Source organism: Macaca thibetana, chromosome 16 (genome assembly GCF_024542745.1).
Source record: "Macaca thibetana thibetana isolate TM-01 chromosome 16, ASM2454274v1, whole genome shotgun sequence".
Classification (NCBI taxonomy): Eukaryota; Metazoa; Chordata; class Mammalia; order Primates; family Cercopithecidae; genus Macaca; species Macaca thibetana.
This window is the reverse complement of record NC_065593.1, coordinates 54310090-54331636: the sequence shown is the minus strand read 5'-3', so window position 1 is coordinate 54331636 and position 21547 is coordinate 54310090. Positions and strand designations below refer to the sequence as shown.

At 51.5% G+C, this 21547-nt stretch overlaps 4 protein-coding genes across 9 annotated transcripts in view; 2 read left to right on the top strand and 2 right to left on the bottom strand.

Moving 5' to 3' along the window:
* Positions 1 to 9682, top strand: part of GFAP (glial fibrillary acidic protein) — a 66158-nt gene extending 56476 nt beyond the window's left edge. The window contains exons 3-11 of one of the 2 annotated variants that reach the window (XM_050763112.1): positions 515 to 575; positions 780 to 875; positions 1346 to 1507; positions 3250 to 3375; positions 3590 to 3810; positions 4385 to 4428; positions 4785 to 4904; positions 7165 to 7250; positions 7927 to 9682. In XM_050763112.1, coding sequence (XP_050619069.1) covers positions 515 to 575; positions 780 to 875; positions 1346 to 1507; positions 3250 to 3375; positions 3590 to 3810; positions 4385 to 4428; positions 4785 to 4904; positions 7165 to 7250; positions 7927 to 7968 — 958 coding nt within the window. In that variant the 3' untranslated portion in view covers positions 7969 to 9682. The remainder of the gene's footprint in view (positions 1 to 514; positions 576 to 779; positions 876 to 1345; positions 1508 to 3249; positions 3376 to 3589; positions 3811 to 4384; positions 4429 to 4784; positions 4905 to 7164; positions 7251 to 7926) is intronic. The other variant, XM_050763111.1, reaches the window with a different exon arrangement.
* On the bottom strand, positions 8803 to 11596 carry FAM187A (family with sequence similarity 187 member A). The gene has a single exon (XM_050763113.1). It carries the CDS (start codon positions 11496 to 11498, stop codon positions 10254 to 10256), a length of 1245 nt encoding a protein of 414 aa, XP_050619070.1. The 5' UTR covers positions 11499 to 11596; the 3' UTR covers positions 8803 to 10253.
* Positions 11597 to 12348: 752 nt separating this feature from the next.
* Positions 12349 to 21547, bottom strand: part of CCDC103 (coiled-coil domain containing 103) — a 144924-nt gene continuing 135725 nt past the window's right edge. The window contains exons 2-5 of one of the 3 annotated variants that reach the window (XM_050763157.1): positions 15555 to 15626; positions 14170 to 14315; positions 13665 to 13797; positions 12349 to 12956 (exon numbers count right to left, since the gene is read on the bottom strand). In XM_050763157.1, the coding sequence (XP_050619114.1) occupies positions 12504 to 12956; positions 13665 to 13797; positions 14170 to 14312 (729 nt within the window). In that variant the 5' untranslated portion in view covers positions 14313 to 14315; positions 15555 to 15626 and the 3' untranslated portion in view covers positions 12349 to 12503. Of the gene's footprint in view, positions 12957 to 13664; positions 13798 to 14169; positions 14316 to 15554; positions 15700 to 21547 lie in introns of those variants that run through there. The other 2 variants (XM_050763156.1, XM_050763158.1) reach the window with 2 other exon arrangements.
* EFTUD2 (elongation factor Tu GTP binding domain containing 2) overlaps positions 15745 to 21547 on the top strand; it is a 44635-nt gene continuing 38832 nt past the window's right edge. The window contains exons 1-3 of one of the 3 annotated variants that reach the window (XM_050763068.1): positions 15959 to 16045; positions 18465 to 18582; positions 20570 to 20678. In XM_050763068.1, the coding sequence (XP_050619025.1) occupies positions 20574 to 20678 (105 nt within the window). In that variant the 5' untranslated portion in view covers positions 15959 to 16045; positions 18465 to 18582; positions 20570 to 20573. Of the gene's footprint in view, positions 16046 to 18464; positions 18583 to 20569; positions 20679 to 21547 lie in introns of all 3 variants that reach the window. The other 2 variants (XM_050763067.1, XM_050763069.1) reach the window with 2 other exon arrangements.

Here is a 21547-nt window from a genome sequence, read left to right as displayed (position 1 = left end):
GAGCAGGCAAGCCTGGGTGCAGCGCACAGGTGACTGCCTGCCACCAGCTTGTGACCTCCGTCAAGTCACTTTGACTTGCACAGCTGTGAAGCGGAGCTCATAATAAAATTCATTTCAAAAGGTGGTTACCTGGGATCAGAGGAATCCCCAGGGGCATGGCGCTTCGCTGAGCTGACAGGACATGCGTGTGTGCCTTCAAGTGCAGGAGGACGTGTGTGTGTGTGTGTGTGTGTGTGTGCAGCAGTGTGTGTACGCTGGTGCATGCGCCTGTGTGAGGAGAAGCAGGTGCGCCAACCCTGATAAGGCACCTTAGTAATGAGTTAAGGCAAAAGCCCACATCTGCTCATCCTCCAGACAAGACCTCTGTCTAAGGCCCCCCAACCCTTACTCCTCCTGCTGCTCTACTGGTCCTGGGTGGGGGTGGTCTCTGTGACAGCTGCCTCCAGGGAGATTGAGGCAGGTAGCCAATGTCCTCAGAAGAGCCTGGACCCAGGAATGTGTCCCCCCACTCCAGGCTCCAGGATGAAACCAACCTGAGGCTGGAAGCCGAGAACAACCTGGCTGCCTATAGACAGGTCAGGGAGGTGGAGGGGAGGGGCAGGGGAGGGAGGCAAGGGTTCATGGCCACTCACCCAAACACAGCCCCCAAGCTCAGCCCTCCAGAGCAATGTGCTGCTCCCCACTGACCCAGAAGGAGGGGTAAGGCAAGGCTGAGCAATGGGGAGGAGGAGCCTGGGGCCCGAGTGGCCCTCTACTCCTTACCCCTCCTGCCACTCCAGGAAGCAGATGAAGCCACCTTGGCCCGTCTGGATCTGGAGAGGAAGATTGAGTCACTGGAGGAGGAGATCCGGTTCTTGAGGAAGATCCACGAGGAGGTGAGGCCAGGGCAGAGGAAGAAAAGCTCAACACAGAGACTGCAACTGAGAGAGGGAGAGACAGAGACAGAGGCTGTCCTGTGTCCAAGGCTTAACAGGCTTACTCCCCATCCTCCCAGTCAAGACTGGACTCCTCACCTTCCCCATCTCTTCTGCCTCCTTGGAACTTTTGTCACCACTTTGCCCTCCCTCTTCCATCTGCCTTCAGATAGACATGCGCCCCTCCCAGATAACACTCGAGCCCCTTGCAGTCTCTGAGAGACACACTCAGAGAGAGGAGAGAAACAGAGATTGGCAGGTAGAGACAGGAAATGAAAGACACAGAGAAAGGCAGTAAGGGAGACAGAAGGAGATGAGAGAACATTCTAACCCCTGGCCGAAGGGCAGGAAGAAGGGGACACGATGCTGTGAGGAACTGCAGCTGTGGCCTGTACCCTGAGGCCTGGTACCCCTTCTCTCACCCCGGCCAGGAGGTTCGGGAACTCCAGGAGCAGCTGGCCCGACAGCAGGTCCATGTGGAGCTGGACGTGGCCAAGCCAGACCTCACCGCAGCCCTGAAAGAGATCCGCACGCAGTATGAGGCAATGGCGTCCAGCAACATGCATGAAGCTGAGGAGTGGTACCGTTCCAAGGTAGCCCTGCCTGTGGGCCAGCCTGCCTCCTCTAGGCAGCCCTTCTTGCTCCATACAAGAGAATGGGGGAAGGAGGGTGGAAGAAGCTGGGAGAATATCCTCTCCAGGTGACTGACCTTCACCAGAGAAGTGAGATGACTTGCCCAGGGCCACACAGGCACTACTGCTTTCAAAAGTGCCCGTTATTATTACTGCTACTATTGCTATTATTAGTAGTAGCTGATACTGTTCTGTGCTAAGCTCTGTGCTTTTCATGCATTACCTCACTATGAAGTAGGTGCTGTTCTTTGACAGATGAGAGAGCTGAAGTCCAGAGAGGTTAACTAATTTGCTCAAAGTCACACAGCTCCTAAGTGGTAGAGTTGGATTTCCAACTCTAGCCCATCTCACTTGGGAGCCTGCATTCCATGCCTCTGCCAGTCTGTTTTGGGTTACTGAGCCTCTACCGTATGCCAGGCACCCCCTCAGGACACAGAGAGGTGTCTGAGCTGGAAGGTGTGATGTTGACGTGCACCCAAACATAGTGCCCGTAGAGAACACCACAGCTCGGAGCTTATATGTAGTGTGGGAGCCAGGTAAGACGCTGTAGGTGGGGCATTTGGGCTAGGCAGGACAGGCAGGCTGTGGACAGGAAGAGAAGAAGGGAGGGCCATTTCTGGTGGAGGACAGAGCCTGGAGTCAGAAAAGCACAGAGAGGCAGAGCCCGAAGATGCTGGCCTAGCCAGCGCACCTAGCTGAGGAGTGTAAGTAGTAGAAGCCACTGGCGTCTGAGCAGGGTGAAGGCCCAATGGAGCTGGGAGGACCTCCCTGCAGTGGGGGGGAGAAAGGGCTATTAGAACCCAGGGTGAGGCCAGGCATGGTGGCTCACACCTGTAATCCCAGCACTTTGGGAGGCCGAGGCAGGCGGATCACCTGAGGTCAGCAGTTCAAGACTAGCCTGGCTGATATGGTGAAACCCTGTCTCTACTAAAAATACAAAAATTAGCCGGGCGCGGTGGCGGGCGCCTGTAGTCCCAGCCACACGGGAGGCTGAGGCAGGAGAATGGCGTGAACTCGGGAGGCGGAGCTGTGAGTGGAGTGAGTGGAGTGGAGTGAGTGGAGTGGAGATCGCGCCACCGCACTCCAGCCTGGGAGACAGAGCGAGACTCGGTCTCAAAAAAAAAAAAAAAAAAAAAAAAAAAAAAAAAACAAAACAAAACAAAATTAGCCGGGCGCGGAGGCACACACCTGTGTAATCCCAGCTACTTGGGAGGCTGGGGCAGAAGAATTGCTTGAACCTGGGAGACAGAGGTTGCAGTGACCCGAAATTGTGCCACTGCACTCCAACCTGGACTACAAGAGGAGACTCCGTCTCAAAAAAAAAAAAAAAACACCCAGGGCTTCGCTCGCCGAAACCCACTGTCCACTGTGGCAGACGACAGCGTTCGGTCCCACAGATACAGCTGTCAGTGTGGAAGGTTCTGGATTCTGTGGCACTATTCATTCATTCGCTTGCTGACCAAGTGTTGTGCTAAGTGCTGAGGTCTGGCAGCCGCTACCTTGCCCGCATCCATGGGTCACAGTTGTTGGGAAAAGTCCCATACAGGGCCAACGTCCTGGGGTTGACTGGGGTGCTGGTCACCTCCCTGATTTTCCAGAGCCTGTGCCTGCCCATGGGCCCACACAGTCCCCTATATGTGTCCTCCACCCGCAGCCCCGCGGCCCCAGGCCGCCCTCAGTCTATGGCCCCTCTCCCCATCTAGTTTGCAGACCTGACAGACGCTGCTGCCCGCAACGCGGAGCTGCTCCGCCAGGCCAAGCACGAGGCCAACGACTACCGGCGCCAGTTGCAGTCCTTGACCTGCGACCTGGAGTCTCTGCGAGGCACGGTGAGCGCGGCCAGGGCAGGACGGGGACAGGCGGAGCGGGGACGGCCACCCCAGGAGATGCCAGGGGAGAAGGACCGGGGCGAGGACCTGGGTCGAGGGCGGGGCCCGAACGTTACTCCCGGGCTAGAGGAGGGGCCTGGGGCCGGGGGCGGGGCCTGGAAGCCTCGCCAAGTCGGGTTGGGGCTCCGCGGGACTGGCCTGCTCCATCCCACAGAACGAGTCCCTGGAGAGGCAGATGCGCGAGCAGGAGGAGCGCCACGCGCGGGAGGCGGCCAGTTACCAAGAGGCGCTGGCGCGGCTGGAGGAAGAGGGGCAGAGCCTCAAGGACGAGATGGCCCGCCACTTGCAGGAGTACCAGGAGCTGCTCAACGTCAAGCTGGCCCTGGACATCGAGATCGCCACCTACAGGAAGCTGCTGGAGGGCGAGGAGAACCGGTGAGCCCTGATCACAGCCCTGGGGACGTCTCCCTGTGGCCTCTCCGTAGAGCTCCCCTTGCCCCCTTCAGGGACTGAGTCTTTTTCAGCCTTGTGTCCAGATCCCTTCCCACCTCAATGCCCAGCACAGTGCCTGCCTCACACACAGCAGGCAGTCACTAGATGTTTGATGAATGAATGAATGGATGGATTCAACCAATATTGAATAGGCCTCAAGGCCAAGGACTTGGGTCACCCTCCAAACTAAGAGGCTTACTCCCCATCCTCCCAGCCAAGATTGGACTCCGCACCTCACCCATTTCTTCTGCCTCCTTGGAACGTTTTTCACCACTTTCTCCTCCCTCTTCCATCTTCCTTCAGATAGACGTGCGCCCCTCCCAGATAACACTCAAGCCCCTTGCAGGCTTTTGGAATTCCAGATATCATGTTGGCTGCTGGGGAAAGCTAGGAGATGGAGTTAGACTTTCCTGGCAACGAAAAGGGTGTTTAAGTTGTCATGATGGCCCTGGACCAAGACCCAGCCTAGGGGTGTCCCAGGCAGCCTGGGCAGCCCTTTCCCTCTGCTTTCTTTCAGGATCACCATTCCTGTGCAGACCTTCTCCAACCTGCAGATCCGAGGTCAGTAGAGCAGGGTCTCGTGGGAAGGGCACTGGAGTCCTGTCCCCTCCTCCAGGGCCTGTAGGTTGCTCCGGACTGGGACTGAGGACCAGGGCAAAGGGATCCACGCTCTCCCTGGGGGCCTTCGTGACACCGCAGCGCTCCTAGCCAGAGCCTATCATCCCAGGGTACTTCTAGGCGAGGCTTGCCGCTGCCCCTGTCCTGCTAGGCCCTGGGTCCCTCTTCCCCTCCCTGCACCCCATTCCACAGCAGAACTGGGTGAGATCTCAACATCTGCCCTGTCTGCAGATCCCTGAGCAAGCACTGCCCTTCTGAGTGTTTTCTGTTTTTGTTTTTTTAACTGCTTGTCACTACAGGGGGCAAAAGCACCAAAGACGGGGAAAATCACAAGGTCACAAGACATCTCAAAAGCCTCACAATACGAGTTATACCAATACAGGCTCACCAGATTGTAAATGGAGCACCGCCAGCTCGCGGTTAGCTGCCTGCCTCTCAGACACGGCGCTTTGCCCAGCTTGACAGGGAGTGAGCCTAACGCACCTCATCCTCCTAATCCTACTGAGCTCCCTCCTCCCAGGGTTCCCCTAAAGGGCCTGGACTGCAACATTTTCCCAGGAACCGCAGTGCCCAGGCCAGGACGTGGTACAGAGTAATTTACATTAAACCGGCAGAGCTGGTTAGTGGTAAAGGTGGTGAGTCCTTGGGTGCGCAGCTGAGCTGCTCCAGGGCCTCTGAGCAAGCAGCAGCCTCTGTCTCACCTCTTCCCGTCACTGGGAGGGCCCCTTGGGTCTCGCTGTGCCTGAGGGCCAGGCTCTCTGCTTTATTCTTTCATCCCTGAGGCTCCATGGCTCAGCTCAGTGCTGACTCAGTCCAGAGGATTTTTCCCTCAGGACCGCTGCTCTTGCAGTGAATACAGTTTTATGTTCCCTGCTCTTAATGTTAAATATTAGTGAATGTGACATGTTATATTTTTCCCTCTGAGGCGGGGGGAAGAGCTAAATTACTTTTTACTTGCATGTGGCCCTCAAATGATTCTTAGCTAAAGAACAAAATTCCTTTTCTTCTGGGCTAGAATATTTAGGACCACTAGATATGCATGACCCAGGGCTTAATTCAGCATCGGAAAGGTTAACCAGGCTGACTAGTAGAGGTAACACTGCCAAATCCCAGATAGTCGCAGGTCACTAAGGTACAGATAAGTGGCAGAGAGAAGTAGGAAAGAGGAAAGGGGACAGGAAAGGGACCTATGTGTATTGAGCGCTAATATGTGCCATATGTTTAACAGCCTTTATTTTAGTTAATTGTCTCCTCTCTCCCACCTACAGAAGTAGGCCCCATCATCCTTATTTTACAGATGAGGAACCTGAGGCTGGGAGAGGTCAATTAACTTGCCCAGAGTCATGTGGCTGGTTGGTGGCTAAGTTGGGACTTCTTTTTTTTTTTTTTTTTTGAGATGGAGTCTCACTCTGTCGCCCAGGCTAGAGTGCAGTGGCTGAATCTCAGTTCACTGCAAGCTCTGCTTCCCGGGTTTACGCCATTCTCCTGCCTCAGCCTCCCGAGTAGCTGGGACTATAGGCGCCCGCCACCTCGCCTGGCTAGTTTTTTTTTGTATTTTTTAGTAGAGACGGGGTTTCACCGTGTTAGCCAGGATGGTCTCGATCTCCTGACCTCGTGATCCACCTGTCTCGGCCTCCCAAAGTGCTGGGATTACAGGTTTGAGCCACCGCGCCCAGCCAAGTTGGGACTTCTTGAGCTCTGGTCTCCTGATTCCTTCCCTCCCCTCCCCTCCCCTTCCTTCCACAGAGCATCCCTCTGTCACCCAGGCTGGAGTACAGTGGTGCAATCTTGACTCACTGCAACCTCCACCTCCCAGGTTCAAGCAATTCTTGGGCCTCAATCTCCTGAGTAGTGGGGATTACAGGTGTGAGCCACCACACCTGGCTAATTTTTCTTTCTTTCTTTTTTCTTCTTCTTTTTTTTTTTTGAAACAGAGTCTTACTCTGTTGCTCAGACTGGAGTGCAGTGGTGTGATCTCAGCTCACTGCAACCTCCGCCTCCCAGGTTCAAGTGATTCTCCTGTGTCAGCCTCCTGAGTAGCTGGAACTACAGGCACCCGTCACTATACCCGGCTAATTTTTGTATTTTTAGTAGAGACAGGGTTTCACCATATTGGTCAGGCTGGTCTCGAACTCCTGACCTCAGGCGATCCACCTGCCTAGGTTTCCCAAAGTGCTGGGATTACAGGTGTGAGCTACCATGCCTGGCCTATTTTTGTATTTTTAGTAGAGGTTTCACCATGTTGGCCAGGGTAGTCTCAGACTCCTGGCCTCAGGTGATCCATCCGTCTTGGCCTCCCAAAGTGCTGGCATTACAGGCGTGAGCCACCACGCTCCGCCTGGTCTCCTGATTTCAAAGCCTGTATGTCCTTCCTCGATGCCGTGCTGGATTTTCAGAAACCCAGGTGCCAGGCCAGGGCTTGCAGAGGGGCTGAAATGAAGCCAGGCCAGAAGACAGAGCAGCCAGGACTCAAACTGGACAGAGCAGCCAGGACTTGGGCAGCAGCACTATTGGGATTTGGGGGCTCTCCAGCCCGTTTGGAAGAGCCTAGGCTCTCTCTGCCCAGTTGCATAGGTTCTCATACTCATGATGGGGGGGTGCGATGGGGAAGCTGGGCATGGGAGAGGATGACTCACGCCCTGAAAGTCCATGAGAGGCCTCTTCTCCTCACATCTGCAGAAACCAGCCTGGACACCAAGTCTGTGTCAGAAGGCCACCTCAAGAGGAACATCGTGGTGAAGACCGTGGAGATGCGGGATGGAGAGGTACGGAGGGATTCAGGCCCAGTCAGGCTCTGGCTGGCCCCAGGGATTTTCAAGGCCAGGCCGTGGAGGAAAGCCTGGGACTGGCACATAGAAGGTCCCCAGTAACTCCCAGGAGCCCCCCAAGGAATTCTGGAGGAGAGCAAGGAACCTGAATGTAATTCCGTTTCCTCAGTCCCTCCATAGGCTGTTCTAAGGGCAGCCTTGGTACCAAAGCCACTAGATTGGGTCCCAACACACGCTGTCTCTTTCTCACCCTCAAACCCGGGGGCCTGGCTTGCCAGGGATAAAAAGAGAATTAAGGTTAGCAGCTTTCACTTCCAACTCTAGCGGAGACAGTTGGAGATGGGGACGGCTTTCCATTTCCAGCTTAGTAAAAGGAAACTACCAGGGGAATGGGAAGAGGGGATTTGGCGTATCCCCCAGGCCACTTCAACCACAGTGGGAGCTCATCTTACTGCAGCAGCTTACTACGTGCCAGGCACGATGCTAAATGCTTTCCCAGTGTTATCTCACCACCCACTCTGACCACCACGCAAGGCAGCTGTGGTTACTGTCAAGAAAAGAAAGACCTGGGAAGCGGGGGACTTGCCCAAGGTTACACAGCTTCATGGTGGTGGACCTGGGGTCTGCGTGAACTCCTAACTGTTGCACTGTGCATGTTCCCTGTCCCCTGCAGGTCATTAAGGAGTCCAAGCAGGAGCACAAGGATGTGATGTGAGGCAGGACCCACCTGGTGGCCTCTGCCCCATCTCATGAGGAGCCCGAGCAGAAGCAGGATAGTTGCTCCGCCTCTGCTGGTGCATTTCCCCACACCTGAGCTCCCTGCCACCCCAGCTGCTCCCCTCCCTCCTCTATCCCTAGGCCAGCTTGCTGCCCTAGGCTCTGTCAGTATTAGGCCTGCCAGACGGCACCCACCCAGGACCCAGCAACTCCAACTAACAAGAAACTCACCCCCAAGGGGCAGTCTGGAGGGGCATAGCCAGCAGCTTGGGTTAGAATGAGGAGGAAGGAGAGAAGGGGAGGAGGGTGGGGGGGGACCTACTACATCGCCCTCCACATCCCTGATACCTGTTGTTATGGAAACTGTTGCCAGAGCTGGAGGTTCTCTCAGGGTATCTGGGAACTGTGCCTTTGAGTTTCCTCAGGCTGCTGGAGGAAAACTGAGACTCAGACAGGAAAGGGAAGGCCCCACAGACAAGGTATCTTTGGCCAGAGGCTTGTTTTGTTTTTTGGTTTTTATGAGGCGAGGTCTCCTATGCTGCCCAGGCTGACCTTGAACTCCTGGGCTCAAGCAGTCTTCCCACCTCAGCCTCCTGTGTAGCTGGGATTACAGGCTCAAGCCACCATGCCCAGCTCAGAGGGTTGCTCTTCTAGACTGACCCTGATCAGTCTAAGATGGGTGGGGATGTCCTGCCACATGGGGCAGTCACCTGCCCAGATCCCAGAGGGACCTCCTGAGTGATGACTCAAGTGTCTCAGTCCACCTGAGCTGCCATCCAGGGACCCTGTCTGTGGGCGTGCTGTGGGCAGGTGGGAGCTTGATTCTCAGCACTTGGGGGATCTGTCGTGTACGTGGAGAGGGATGGGGTGCTGGGAGGGATACAGGGGGGCTGCCTGGTCCCCAGTGGTGGGTACAGAGAGGTCAAGCCCAGGAGGACTGCCCCGTGCAGACTGGAAGGGATGCTGGTAGAGATGGAGGAGGCAATTGGGATGGCGCTAGGCATCCAAGTAGGGGTTGTGGGTGACCAGTTGCACTTGGCCTCTGGGTTGTGGGAATCAAGGAAGTGACTTATCCTCTTGAAGATGCTGAAAAAGGAGAGAAAGGGGATGTATCCATGGGGGCAGGGCATGACTTTGTTCCAGTTCTAAAGGCCTCTTCCTTGCTGTCTCATCCCAGGCCACCCCAGCCTCTGAGCCCCTGGGACTGCTGCTTCTTGACCCCAGTAAGCCACTGCCACACGTCTGACCCTCTCCACCCCATAGTGAGCGGCTGCTTTTCCCTAAGCCAAGGGCCTCTTGCGGTCCCTTCTTACTCACACACAAAATGTACCCAGTATTTTAGGTAGTGCCATATTTTACAATTTGTAAAACAAGCACGAGCAAAATGAAGACACTGGCTCATATTCCTGCAGCCTGGAGGCCGGGTGCTCAGGGCTGACATGTCCACCCCAGTGCACCCACTCTGCTTTTTAACTGGGCAGACTGGTAAGCAGACTGGTGGGATCTGTGCCCAGAAATGGGACTGGGAGGGCCCACTTCAGGGTTCTCCTCTCCCCTCTAAGGCTGAAGAAGGGTCCTTCCCCCTCCCCAAGACTTGGTGTCCTTTCCCTCCACTCCTTCCTGCCACCTGCTGCTGCTGCTGCTGCTAATCTTCAGGGCACTGCTGCTGCCTTTAGTCGCTGAGGAAAAATAAAGACACATGCTGCGCCCTTCCCCAGACTGGACTCGGATCTGTTTATGAGAGGGTGGGACTGGGGCCAAGATGTAACCTTTGACAAGACCAACTCACTTTCTATTACTGATCATCTCTGGAGCCCATGCCCTCACCAAATCCCACCCACAGCCAAAGAGGACATACAGCAGCTCCCTCCACTCTCTTCCTCCTTCCTTTCCCTGCTACCTGCAACTCAACCAGTACAATCCTCAGAGGCAAGAAAGTAAAGCAGCTCAAACACAATTCAACACTGCTCAGTGTTTACCACTGGATAAATCTGAGTTCACGCCTTCCTTCTCTGACCTAAGTGTGAAGTCAGGAAACACGTGAACCCTAACTACTTCCATCCTGACCTCAGTCCCCAATCTCCCACCAGCCTCAAGCCTCTCCACTTCTCAGATCAGGCCCCAGACCTGCCCATGAAAATGGGGAGCAGGCTATAACTAACAGATTTGTCCACATGTTCCTACCACACGTCCCACCCCAAGGTACCCACCCAGAGACATCTGGTGTCATTTAACAAACACATTGAAGGACAACTGGTCTTCAGAGCTGGGGAAAGAGAGAACCTAAGGGGAGAAATTGGGACAACACTGAAATAAGTAACAGCAGCAACGACAGAGGTGAATGGCGATGAAGACTGCCGTGATGAACAGGTAGCCTATCAGGGTGAGCTCCACAGCCGAGCGAGTCTCGGGATCCGACAATGAGGCTGGGTAGCGCCCACGAGATGTCACACCCAGCCGGAAGCCAGCAACTCGCACACCCTGCCTCCAGCAATAGTAGATGCCCCGGTCATCCAGCTGGGTGAAGCGGATGTGGAGCTGGTTGCCGTGGTCAATGAACACCCTCATGGACCTGTTGACACCCTTCAGGTACTGTGTGCGGTAGAGGTGCTGGCGGTCTTTGTCCCAGGCCACGGCATGCTCTGGCCGGGCCCCGGGACAGGAGATGATGAGTCCATGGCCCAGTCTCTGCTGGTGGAACTGAATGGGCACCTGGGGCACCCAGGGCCGGCTGCCCACTTTGGACACATAGTTAACGATGGCCAGCACACCCTCCCGGATGGTCTTCGTCTTCTCACAGGGTACTATGCAGCTGCGAACCAGCAGCTCAGGGGTGTGGTCCCTGGCCTTGGTCTGCAGCTTCCTTGGCACAGCCCTTGAGCCACAGGACACCACATCGGGCACCGCCTTGAGGTAGCGTGGAGAGAGGTCTGGGCTCTGCAGGTAGCAGAGGCCGATGCGCCACTGCTCCCCACGTACCCCGCAGCGGTCACAGGGGGTCCATTCCCAGAAGGTGGTGAAGACATGGAGGTGCCCATAGTATTCATCTGCAAAGGGCTCCTGGCCCTCGTCCTGGAAAGTGGCCACCATTCCCTCACTGTTCTGGATGTCCACATCGTAGGCGTAAAAGTAGTCCCCCTTGCGGGTGCCGCAGAAGTACAGGCCCGAGTCCTCAGGCTGAGCCCTGAAAACCAACAGGCTGAACATGCGGATGCTGAAGCGGGCCAGCATGTCGCTGCCCACACGTACCTGGGCTGCCTCCGTCAGCACCCGCCCATCGAAGTCCGTCAGCACTTTGGTGTGGCTGCTACCTAGGTGCTTTTGGTAGAACCAGACTACAGCTGGCACCTCTTCGGGTTTGCAGTGACAGGGAAGCTCAAAGCTCATGTCGGCCAGGTAGGCTGCATTTTCAAACATCAGGAAAGCAGGGCAGGGGGTCTTCTGAAAAATGTTTTCCTTCTCTACAATTTCAAAGGCCTGGAGACCCCCCCATGCCCACAGGAGCACAGTGGTGAGGGCCAGGTGCATGCCTGAGGGAGTGAGGGGTCAGAGGGGCAGGGCAAAACCAAGGCATTAAAGGCTCATAGGGCTCCCAGAAAGCACTGATGAGCTGAGGCCTCTGGTTGAGGAAAGGATTATGCAGCCAGGAAAAGCAGCAACAACCTGCAGAGGAAGTTGCCAAATGCAAGGCGATTTATGCCCAGTGGATGTACAAGATGCCCTTCTAACATTCCAGACCCGATCTTGGGGGAAAGCCATTCTAGAACCTGGCCTTCACTCCCCTTTCTAGAACATTGGCACTCACCCAAGAATGGGTCAAAGGAAACCGGAATGAGAAGGGGCCAAGGTGCTCAGGCAGGGAAATCTCTGCCTCAGTGCTCCAGGCCCTGCCCTGCCAGCCTGGTGGAAAAGTCTTCCCTTTCACCAATCCGGGAAATGGAGGAAACCCGCTCTCCTGCATATCTGGCCATTCAGGAGGCTGGCTGGACCTGAGCTGATGGCTTGGGATTTTCCCAGGCCCAACCTGCACAAGAACTGAGTCTCTAGGGGAAAATTCAACACCTCAAATGAGGTAGCATTTGATCATTTGTTGATTACATGTCCATTCATTGGTTTGGGGCTATAAACATTCTTGTTAAGAGCTGTGGAGATCAGTGTTTGTTTACCATAAAGATTTTGCTTTTTTCTTTTTCTGAGTGGAGGCTGTAACTGGTATAGCCAGCATTTGGTTGGGCACACTCTCATCTCTCAAGGCCAGTGGGCTAGAGACTTGGCAGACTGTAAGGGTAGGGAAAAACTGCTTTCAACTTCCTGAGTTCTTGACTGTCCCGTGGATACACAAAGTTCAAAATAGCGAGACACTGAGGGACTGGAGAAGTGGGGAAGACTTGATTCCTATTTTTGCTCTGAAAATTCCAAGTTGAGAAGGGAACTAAGTGTGGATTTCTTATTATGGTCCTGCAGAACCCCCAAGACAACAACCAAAAAACTGCCTCCAGTGACCACCGAGACCTCTGAGAGTAGCTTGTCCCATCAGTCAACCTGGTACAGCTCCAGCAGCTCCTGCAGGAGCCTCTCCTCCTCCTGGAGCCCACCAGACTGTTCCTCCAGACCCTGCTCCTCCCAGCTGAGCCCCTCCTTCATGGATCTGGGGACGCCCATGGCTTGCAGCTTCTGAAACAAGCCCTTGCAGCTCTCTCTCTCTGCCTGACTCAGCAGGCTCAGGTTCAGTGTGAAGCGCCCAGTGCTCGCCAGGCTGCGTAGGATCCCCAGCACCCCTGCCCGGTCAGCCGGCCCCACGTGATCAGCCAGTGCCACCAGGAGCTCCCCGAGAAGTCCAAACCCCACATCTGTCTGGAAGAGGCGGCCCAGCTTTGGACCCCCAAGCTGCAGTAGAGTCTGGTAGCGCTCTGGCCCACTTAGCAAGTGTCGTCGCCAATTACGGTAGAAGTCAGCAGAGGTCTCGGGCTGGAGGGGGGTTTTCTCCTGAATCACAAAGGAAGGAAAGGGAGTCAGGAGCTCTTCCAGCTGCTCTGCGACAGTGACAGTGAGGAGAACCTGTCGGTCTTCATCTTACTCTCTTCATCTTACTACTCTCTGAGCACTGGGAAGGCTGTGGTCCTTGGGGGCCTCATTTTCAGATGAGGAAGCTGGGGATGAGACAGGGAGGGCCCCCAAGGAATCCACACCATGATTTGAGATTCTCATTTATACTGGACTTTTCCTATTCAAGAATGGAGACATAGCTCTGGCCTTCAAGAGTAAGTTGAGGTTAACTGTAAGTCGTGTGGATGGGTTGATTGGAAATCTCAGGAAGAGAGAAAGGAACTCAAGGATCTGAATGTCGGGGTCTCTCTCTCAACACTGCCATAGGATCATTACACTAGACACCATACAACCCAGAGGCAGAGCAACCCAAATCTGATCTGAGAATGAAAGTCAAAGGTCTAAGGGAAGTGGAGCTTCCTAGCCCAAATTTCTGACTCGTTCTGCCCAGTTCAACTCAGCTTCGCCATTTGCTGTTTGTTTTTCTTTCTGGGATTGGAGGCAGAAACCTATCTGTAGGTTTAACATGACAAATAAAGCCAATGTATGTGTGGTTAAAACAAAACAAAACAAAACAAAACGAAAAAACAGGATTGAAGCTTTAGGGCAGAGAATCCTGCTGGACTAAAGAGGCAGGGCCTCACCTACCGGGGAGATTTCAGTGGCCACATCCTGGAAGGTCCTTCCCTGAATAGTGTGACAGTTCCAGGGCACAGTTCTCTTTCCTCCCATCTTATCCTTCCGCTCCAGTGGCTTCAGATGTGATGCAAGGACAATACCCCTGTGGGCAAAGGACAGAAACTAAGCAATGGACTTAATGCTGTGTCTGTGGGCGTGAGGCAGCTAGACTTTGCATGGTATAGGATGAACCTGTTACAGACCAATACGGCCATAATAATAACAATAACCACAGCGATAGGTGACTGCTTTCAAGCACTTCACATGTATCAGACACTTGCTCAGTCTTATGTGCAAGAACTCATTTAATTATAACAGTTACTGTTTTATAGATAAATAATTGAGACTCAGAGAAGTTAAGGAAATTGCATAAGATCAAATAGTAGAGGGTGGGGCCCAGAATGGTTTGCTTTCAGGGTTAACTACTATAGTCCACCATAACAGGAGGGCCTGAGAAAAATGGCAGTGAGCCAACCTGAACTCCTCATAGGAAGCCACCCTCTGTTCCACTGCCCGTAACTTGGCAGCATTCTCCCGTTTGTACTTCTCATCAGCAGTGAGTGCAGCCTGCAGCTCTTTCTCCAAAGCGTTGAAGTCGATAATGTCATTCCTTTCCATGGCCTGTGCCCGGGAAGGCAAAGGGAATACACATCAGTGGACGGTCAATATCAGGGGAAAGAGGGTTATTGGATTATGCGCCAGAACACAAATGACCCCAAAGCACTCTGGACATTATGTCACTCACACTGGGAGGTGTTACAAAAATCTGGTTTTCTATTTTATACAGACAAGTTGAATTTCACAGTGAGGACTTACACAAGACTTGTCGCTGAAAATAGAATACAGAGTCCTGACTTTCAATTTGGAGTTCTGTCTTAATTTTGCTCTGTGCCTCTAAAAATACTTTTAATTTTGGTGCTTCAGTCGAGGAGGCATTTGGATCTCAGAATTCAGTTTCTTCACTCTTCCCCCATAGGATTGTTCTACAGCAAGTCGTTTCAACAGGGGACCTCACACAAAAGCAGAACTCTTGTTAGGTACCTTTGAGCTCAGGGATAAAGTTTCATTCTTCATTGAATGTCTTTAGTGAAGAAGGAGACTTTCACCCAAACCACACGCAATGACTGAGCAGGAAATCAAGCAGAAGGGGCAGAGGAAGGAGCTCAATGACCCGATCCCAAATCCCTCCGTCCAGCCCAGGGCTGGAACAGAGGTCCCTAGGTACCTGGGCAATGTCTTTAGTTCTACCACTGTACTTCTGTAGCTTCTGCGTATCTGAGGCTGACTGATTTCTACAGAGATATTCTTTTCTTTTTTTTAGACAGGGTCTTGCTCTGTTACCCAGGCTGGAGTGCAGTGGCATGATCTCGGCTCATTGCAACCTCTGCCTCCGGAGTTCAAGCAATTTTCGTGCCTCAGCCTCCCGAGGAGCTGGGACTACAGGCGTGCACCACCACCCCCGCCTAATTTTTGTATTTTTAGGAGAGACGGGGTTTCATCATGTTGGCCAGGCTGGTCTCGAACTCCCGACCTCAAGTGATCCGCGCGCCTCGGCCTCCCAAAGTGCTGGGATTACAGGCGTGAGCCACCTGCAGAGAGATTCTCTACGTGGGTTCTAGTCGTGGCTCTGGCATTTACTTGTTGTGGGACTTCTCTGAACTGCAAACTCCTAGTGAGTTGAGTTAGATTTTGTGGCGGGGTCATCACCAACAGCCCTAGCGCAAGGAGGCAGGAGGTCCCCAACCAATCCCACAGCCACCCTACCCCAACGTGGGGAATCTGAACGCCAAGAAGGGGCTGGGCTGGCCAGTAACCGAACTCAAGTGTCCAGGTCTCAGCCCTCCCCAGGCATTTACTAACCCTTCTGTCCCCTTACTCAGCCTCCTGGACCTTCACCCCAGCAGCCCCGTCCTTGGTCCCCTTGTTTTCTTTGGAGATCCCCTGATAAGTCAACATGAGAGCAGCCCCGCGCAGACCACTCCGGCAGCTGTGGTTGCCCAGCAACTGCGCTAACAGCCTGGCCACGTGATCTGCCGGAAGGCCCCCCCATTTCAGGGTAGTCCCGAGGCGCCTGATCAGATTCGTTCATCCTCAGGTCTCACCCTCTTTGGAGCAGCCCACGTCTTGGGCTACTCGTCTTGGGGACCGGCTACTCCGCCTTGCCAGTTCCTGTCTCCGCGAGGGCATACCTCGGAACTGGTCCTCAGGCGGAGGGTTGTCCTCCCGGGCAGAAAGGCGACAGCGGCGTCTGCGGGGTCCTTCCTGGCGGCGGGCGCAGACGTTTCTTTGGCGTGGGGCGGAAGCGCGTTCTCCGGCGGCGGCCTCAGAACTCTTAGCTGAGCAGGCGGGAGGTAAGTTGAAGCGGGTTAGCGGCAAGGAATGGTTGCTCCAGGTGGGATAGGAAATTAAAGAGCGTCAGATCTGGAAGAGGCCTTATATGCTATCTGCCCCTTTTGCTTTACGGATGGGTAAATTGAGGCCTGGAGCGGAAAAAATAATGGAAGATCCTCTCCTCCGCGTGCCTCCCCAAAGCTTTCGAAGCGCGCACGCACGCACACACCTCGATTTCGGGGCTGCCTCTATAGCCTCAGTCCGTAAAATCGTATCCCTAGGAAGGAGTGTTGCTCTAACTGTCCAGTCCCGTCGCTCATTCCCTTTTCCATCTGTGCCGCCTTCAGCCGTTCTCTGCCAAGTTCCCTCCGACGTTCCCTTTGAGCGCCTGCATTGTAGCGGGAAGCAGCAGTGAGGTTTGTTACCATGAGTCGCTAGTTTTGTGTAACTGTGGGCAAATCAGCTATATTCTCTGTACCATGTTAGAGTCACTCATTAGTTCGATAAATACTTATTGAGGGCTTAGTCTACGCTAGGCACTGTTCTAAGTGAACAAAACAAGCCCTTGCTTAAACTGTAGTTGGGGAAATGAACGGTAAACAACTAGATATAAGTCAGCTAGTGATAAATGTATAACATTTGTGAATAACAATAAAACAGTGAAAGTGGGAAGTTGGAGAGTATGTATGGGGGACTTTTTAGAGTGACAGAGAAGGTGACATTTTAGTGGAGACTTGATTGAAATAAAGGGACAAGGTGAAAATATCAAAGGGAAGAGCGTTTTGGACAAAGAGAATGGCAAGTGCAGTGGCCCTGAGGCAGAACTGAACTTGGCTTGTTCCATGAACAGCTTTATATAAAATTTTTTTCAATCGGCCGGGCGCGGTGGCTCACGCCTGTAATCCTAGCACTTTGGGAGGCAGACTCGGGCGGATCACCCGAGGTCAGGAGTTCGGGACCAGCCTGGCCAAAATGGTGAAACCCCCTCTCTACTAAAAATACAAAAAAATTAGCCGGGCGTAGTGGTGCACGCCTGTAGTCCCAGCTACTCGGGAGTCTGAGGCAGGAGAATCTCTTGAACCCAGGAGGCGGAGGTTGCAGTGAACCAAGATCGTCCCGTTGTACTCCAGCCTGGGCAACAAGAGCAAAACTCCGTCTCAAAAAATATATATAAAATAAATAGATAAATAATTTCTTCAAGCACTTGACTGGGGTCTTGGGAGAATGAGATAAGCATAAATGCGATAATAGCTTTTTGGAAGTAAAAAGAATCTGTATGGATGTGAAAGTTTCCATAATAATTTACATTTAGTTATTGGTCCTTGGAGCTCCGATTCTCTCTACATTCAGCACCCAGCAGATGGCATTGAGGGAGGTGGAGGTATCAGTCTAATCCAAGAAATATCAGCATCTTAAAATTAAACATCTCATTCAGTTAACATTTATCCAGTTTCTACTTATGCAAGGTGCTGTCTTGGCTGTTGACTGTGTTAGCATTGGTACTTTTTTCTCAACTATTTAAAAATGTAAAATGCAGCTGGGTGCGGTGGCTCACAGCTGTAATCTCAGCACTTTGGGAGGACGAGGCGGGCGAATCACCTGAGGTCAGGAATTCGAAACTAGCTTGGCCAATGTGGTGAAACCCCATCTCTACTAAAAATACAAAAATTAGCCAACTGAGGTGGTGGGTGCCTGTAATCCCAGCTACTTGGGAGGTTGAGGCAGGAGAATCACTTGAACCTGTGAGGTGGAGGTTGCAGTGAGTCAAGATGGTGCCACTGCACTCCAGCCTGGGCAACAGAGTGGGACTCTGTCTCAAAAAAATAAAAAAGTAAAATGCATTCTTAGCTGGAGGACCATGCAAAAACAGGTGGAGGGGCCAGATTTGGCCACAGGTCAGAGTTTGTGAATTCTTGCCCTAAAGTATTAGGAGCTTCTGAAGAGGCATTGTGTCAGCAGCTTACTGTCAAATATTTGGGGAAAAGAAAGTTATTTGTACTGTTCTTGCCACTTTTTGGTATTATTTTAAAATTAAATTTAGTATCATAAAAGAAGTGAAGGGAAGAAACAGATGCATGGAACACAGGGTTCTCATGATCAAGGATGGCAAAAAATAATGCTAGCTGTTTATTGAGCCTGGGACTCTGGTAAATTCTTTACACAGGGTGTTTTTTGTAATCCTCATAAACATTTATTCAGTGAGGATTATTCATTCCATTTTCCAGTTGAGGAATAAGAATCAGGTTTGGAGAGATGAAGCAACTTACCTGAAGTTACATAGTTGTTAGTGGCAAAGTTAGAATTTGAATCTAAGTCTTCCAACTCCAGAGCCCTGATGCTCTAGTCTGTTATTTATTGCTTATAAACTATAGTTGGTGATGGTAATTAGTACAGTTAACTACTATTTATTTATTTATTTATTTATTTATTTTGAGACAGAGTTTTGCTCCGTCGCCCAGGCTAAAGCACAGTGGTGCAATCTCAGCTCACTGCAACCTCTGCCTCCTGGATTCAGGTGATTCTCCTGCCTCAGCCTCCTGAGTAGCTGGGACTACAGGTGCGTGCCACCACACCTGGCTAATTTTTTGTATTTTTAGTAGAGATGGGGTTTCACTGTGTTAGCCAGGATGGTGTCGATCTCCTGACCTCGTGATCTGCCCACCTTGCCCTCCCAAAGTGCTGGAATTACAGGTGTGAGCCACTGCACCCAGCCAGTTAACTACTATTTAAGACAAAATTAAACACTGATAAAGGTGCAAAAAGCTCTAGTAGGATAGGGGAATGAGAAATTGAGGAGCTAGGAAAGCTTGAAGGAGGTGGTGGCATTTGAACTGTTTCTTTGAATAGAATTTCAATAATTGAAGTGGAAAAAACCCACAAAACACTACTTACTTACAAAGGGAAAATGAGTAACTTTACAATAGAGAGGCCTGGCAAACATCACCTTAATGAAGTGATCAAAGTTAACGTTACCACCAATGAGGCAAATTGAAATCATGTATCACCTGATAGGAAATGCTTTGAGAACCACGGTTCTCACATGTTCTCACAGCATCACTTCTATGATATTCCTGCCTAAAACACATAACCTGAATATTATCATAAGGTAACATCAGACAACCTCAAATCAAGGGACATCCTTAAGGATGTCACAACAGTCCTTGGAAGGAAAGACTGAAGATTGTAAATCCAAAGAGACTAAAGACATGACAACCAAATGCAAACATGATCCTGGATTGGATCCTTGGGCGTGTAAGATATTATTGGAACAATCTGAAACATATTGGAACAATCTGTGAAACTTGAATGGGATCTGTAAATTAGGTGGTAGTAATGTGTGAATATTAATTTTCTGATTTTGATGGTTGTGTTGTGGTTATGTAGAAGAATGTTCCTGTTTGTAGGAATCACACAAGGTGAGGGAGAGGTTGGCAAACTTTTTCTGTTAAGGACTGGATAGTATTTTAGGCTTTGTGAGCCATATGGTTTCAGTCCCAACTACTCAACTCTGCTATTACAGTGTAAAGGCAACTGTAGATGATGTAAATGAATATGCATGGCTGTTTTCCAGTGAACCTTTTTTTTTTTTTTTTTGAGATGGAGTCTCGTTTTGTCTCCCAGGCTGGAGTGCAGTGGTGCCACCTCGGCTCACTGCAACATCCACCCCCTGGGTTCAAGGGATTCTCCTACATCAGCCTCCTGAGTAGCTGGGATTACAGGCATATGCCACCATACCTAGCTAATTTTTGTATTTTTAGTAGAGACAGGGTTTTGCCATGTTGACCAGGCTGGTCTCGAACTCCTGACCTCAGGTGATCTGCCCGCCTTGGCCTCCCAAAGTGCTGGGATTACAGGTGTGAGCCACTGCGCCAGGCCTCCCAATGAAATTTTTTAAGTAGACACAGACATTTGAATTCCTTATAATTAATTTTCATGTATTGTGAAATATTTTTCTTTTGACAATTTAAAAATGTTGAAAAGCATTCTTAGCTAGAGGGCCATGCAGAAACAGCTGGAGAGGCCAGATTTGGCCACAGGCCAGAGTTTGCACACTCTTACACTAAAGTATTAGGAGGTGATGAGCCACTGTGTCAACAGCTCACTTTCAAATAATTTAGGAAAAAGTAAGTTGTTTGTACTATTCTTGCCACTTTTTGACATTGAGTTATTTTAAAATTAAATTTGGTATTAAAGAAGTGGAGGAAGGGGACCTCCTCTTTTGGCTTTGGAGCACCCCGCCCCATCTCTGTAGTGGGGAGCTTCTTCCTTCTGTCTTCTTTCCTTCTTGCCTATTAAACTCTGCTTGAAACCAAAAAAAAAAAAAAAAAAAAAAAAGTGGAGGGAAGACTACATAAATAGAGACAAGTAGGGCAGAGACTTGGGTAAAGTACTGGTCTTTGGGAGGAGCCTTCAGTAGATTGATGTCACTGGGAGGAGGCATGTTCTGAAAGGGGTATGGCCAACTATAAGACTAGGTAGGTGGGGCCACCACATGGAGGCCATGATTACTTTGCCAGAATCTAACTCCTTTCCTTGAATTTTAGCATCATGGACACCGACTTATATGATGAGTTTGGGAATTATATTGGACCAGAGCTTGATTCTGATGAAGATGACGATGAATTGGGTAGAGAGACCAAAGATCTTGATGAGGTAAAGCAAATATATTGCTCTTTTCGTCTCGCTCTTACTTATTTTTATTTAAGACAAGGTCTCACTCTGTTGCCAGGCTTGAGTGCAGTGGCGCAATCTCAGCTCACTGCAACCTCCACCTCCTGGGCTTAAGTGATTCTCCCATCTTGGCCTCCCAAATAACTGGGACTACAGGCATGCATCACCATGCCCAGCTAATTTTTTTTATTTTTCATAGAGACAAAATGTTGCCCAGGCTGGTCTCGAACTCCTGAGCTCAAGAATCCACCCGCCTTGGCCTCCCAAAGTGCTGGGATTACAGGCATGAGCCACCATGCCCAGCCCCCTCTTTTCTTTTTTCTTTCTCTTTTTTTTTTTTTTTTTTTTTTTTTTTTTGAGACAGCCTCACCCTGTTGCCCAGGCAGGAGCACAGTGGCACCATCTTGGCTCACTGCAGCCTCTGCCTCCCAGATGCAAGCGATTCTCATGCCTCCGCCTCCTAAGTAGCTGGGATTACAGGTGTGTGCCACCATGCCTGGCTAATGTTTTTTGTATTTTTAGTAGAGACGGGGTTTCACTATGTTGTCCAGGCTGGTCTTGAACTCCTGACTTCAAGCAATCCACATGCCTTGGCCTCCCAAAGTGTTGGGATTACAGGTGTGAGCCACCGCGCCTGGACAGATTTATTTTTTTTTAATTATATTGAGGTATATAACAGAGATGCATAGATTTTGGTAATGGAGACAGGAAAGAAAGATGTCCATTCTAAGACTGGGCGCATTGGCTCATGTCTGTAATCCCAGCACTTTGGGAGGCTGAGGTGGGCGGATGACCTGAGGTCAAGAGTTTGAGACCAGTCTGGCCAACATGATGAAACCCCATCTCTATTA

Excerpts from the sequence above, each read along its gene's own strand:
- FAM187A (XM_050763113.1), bottom strand. The coding sequence starts at position 11,498 with ATGCACCTGGCCCTCACCACTGTGCTCCTGTGGGCATGGGGGGGTCTC.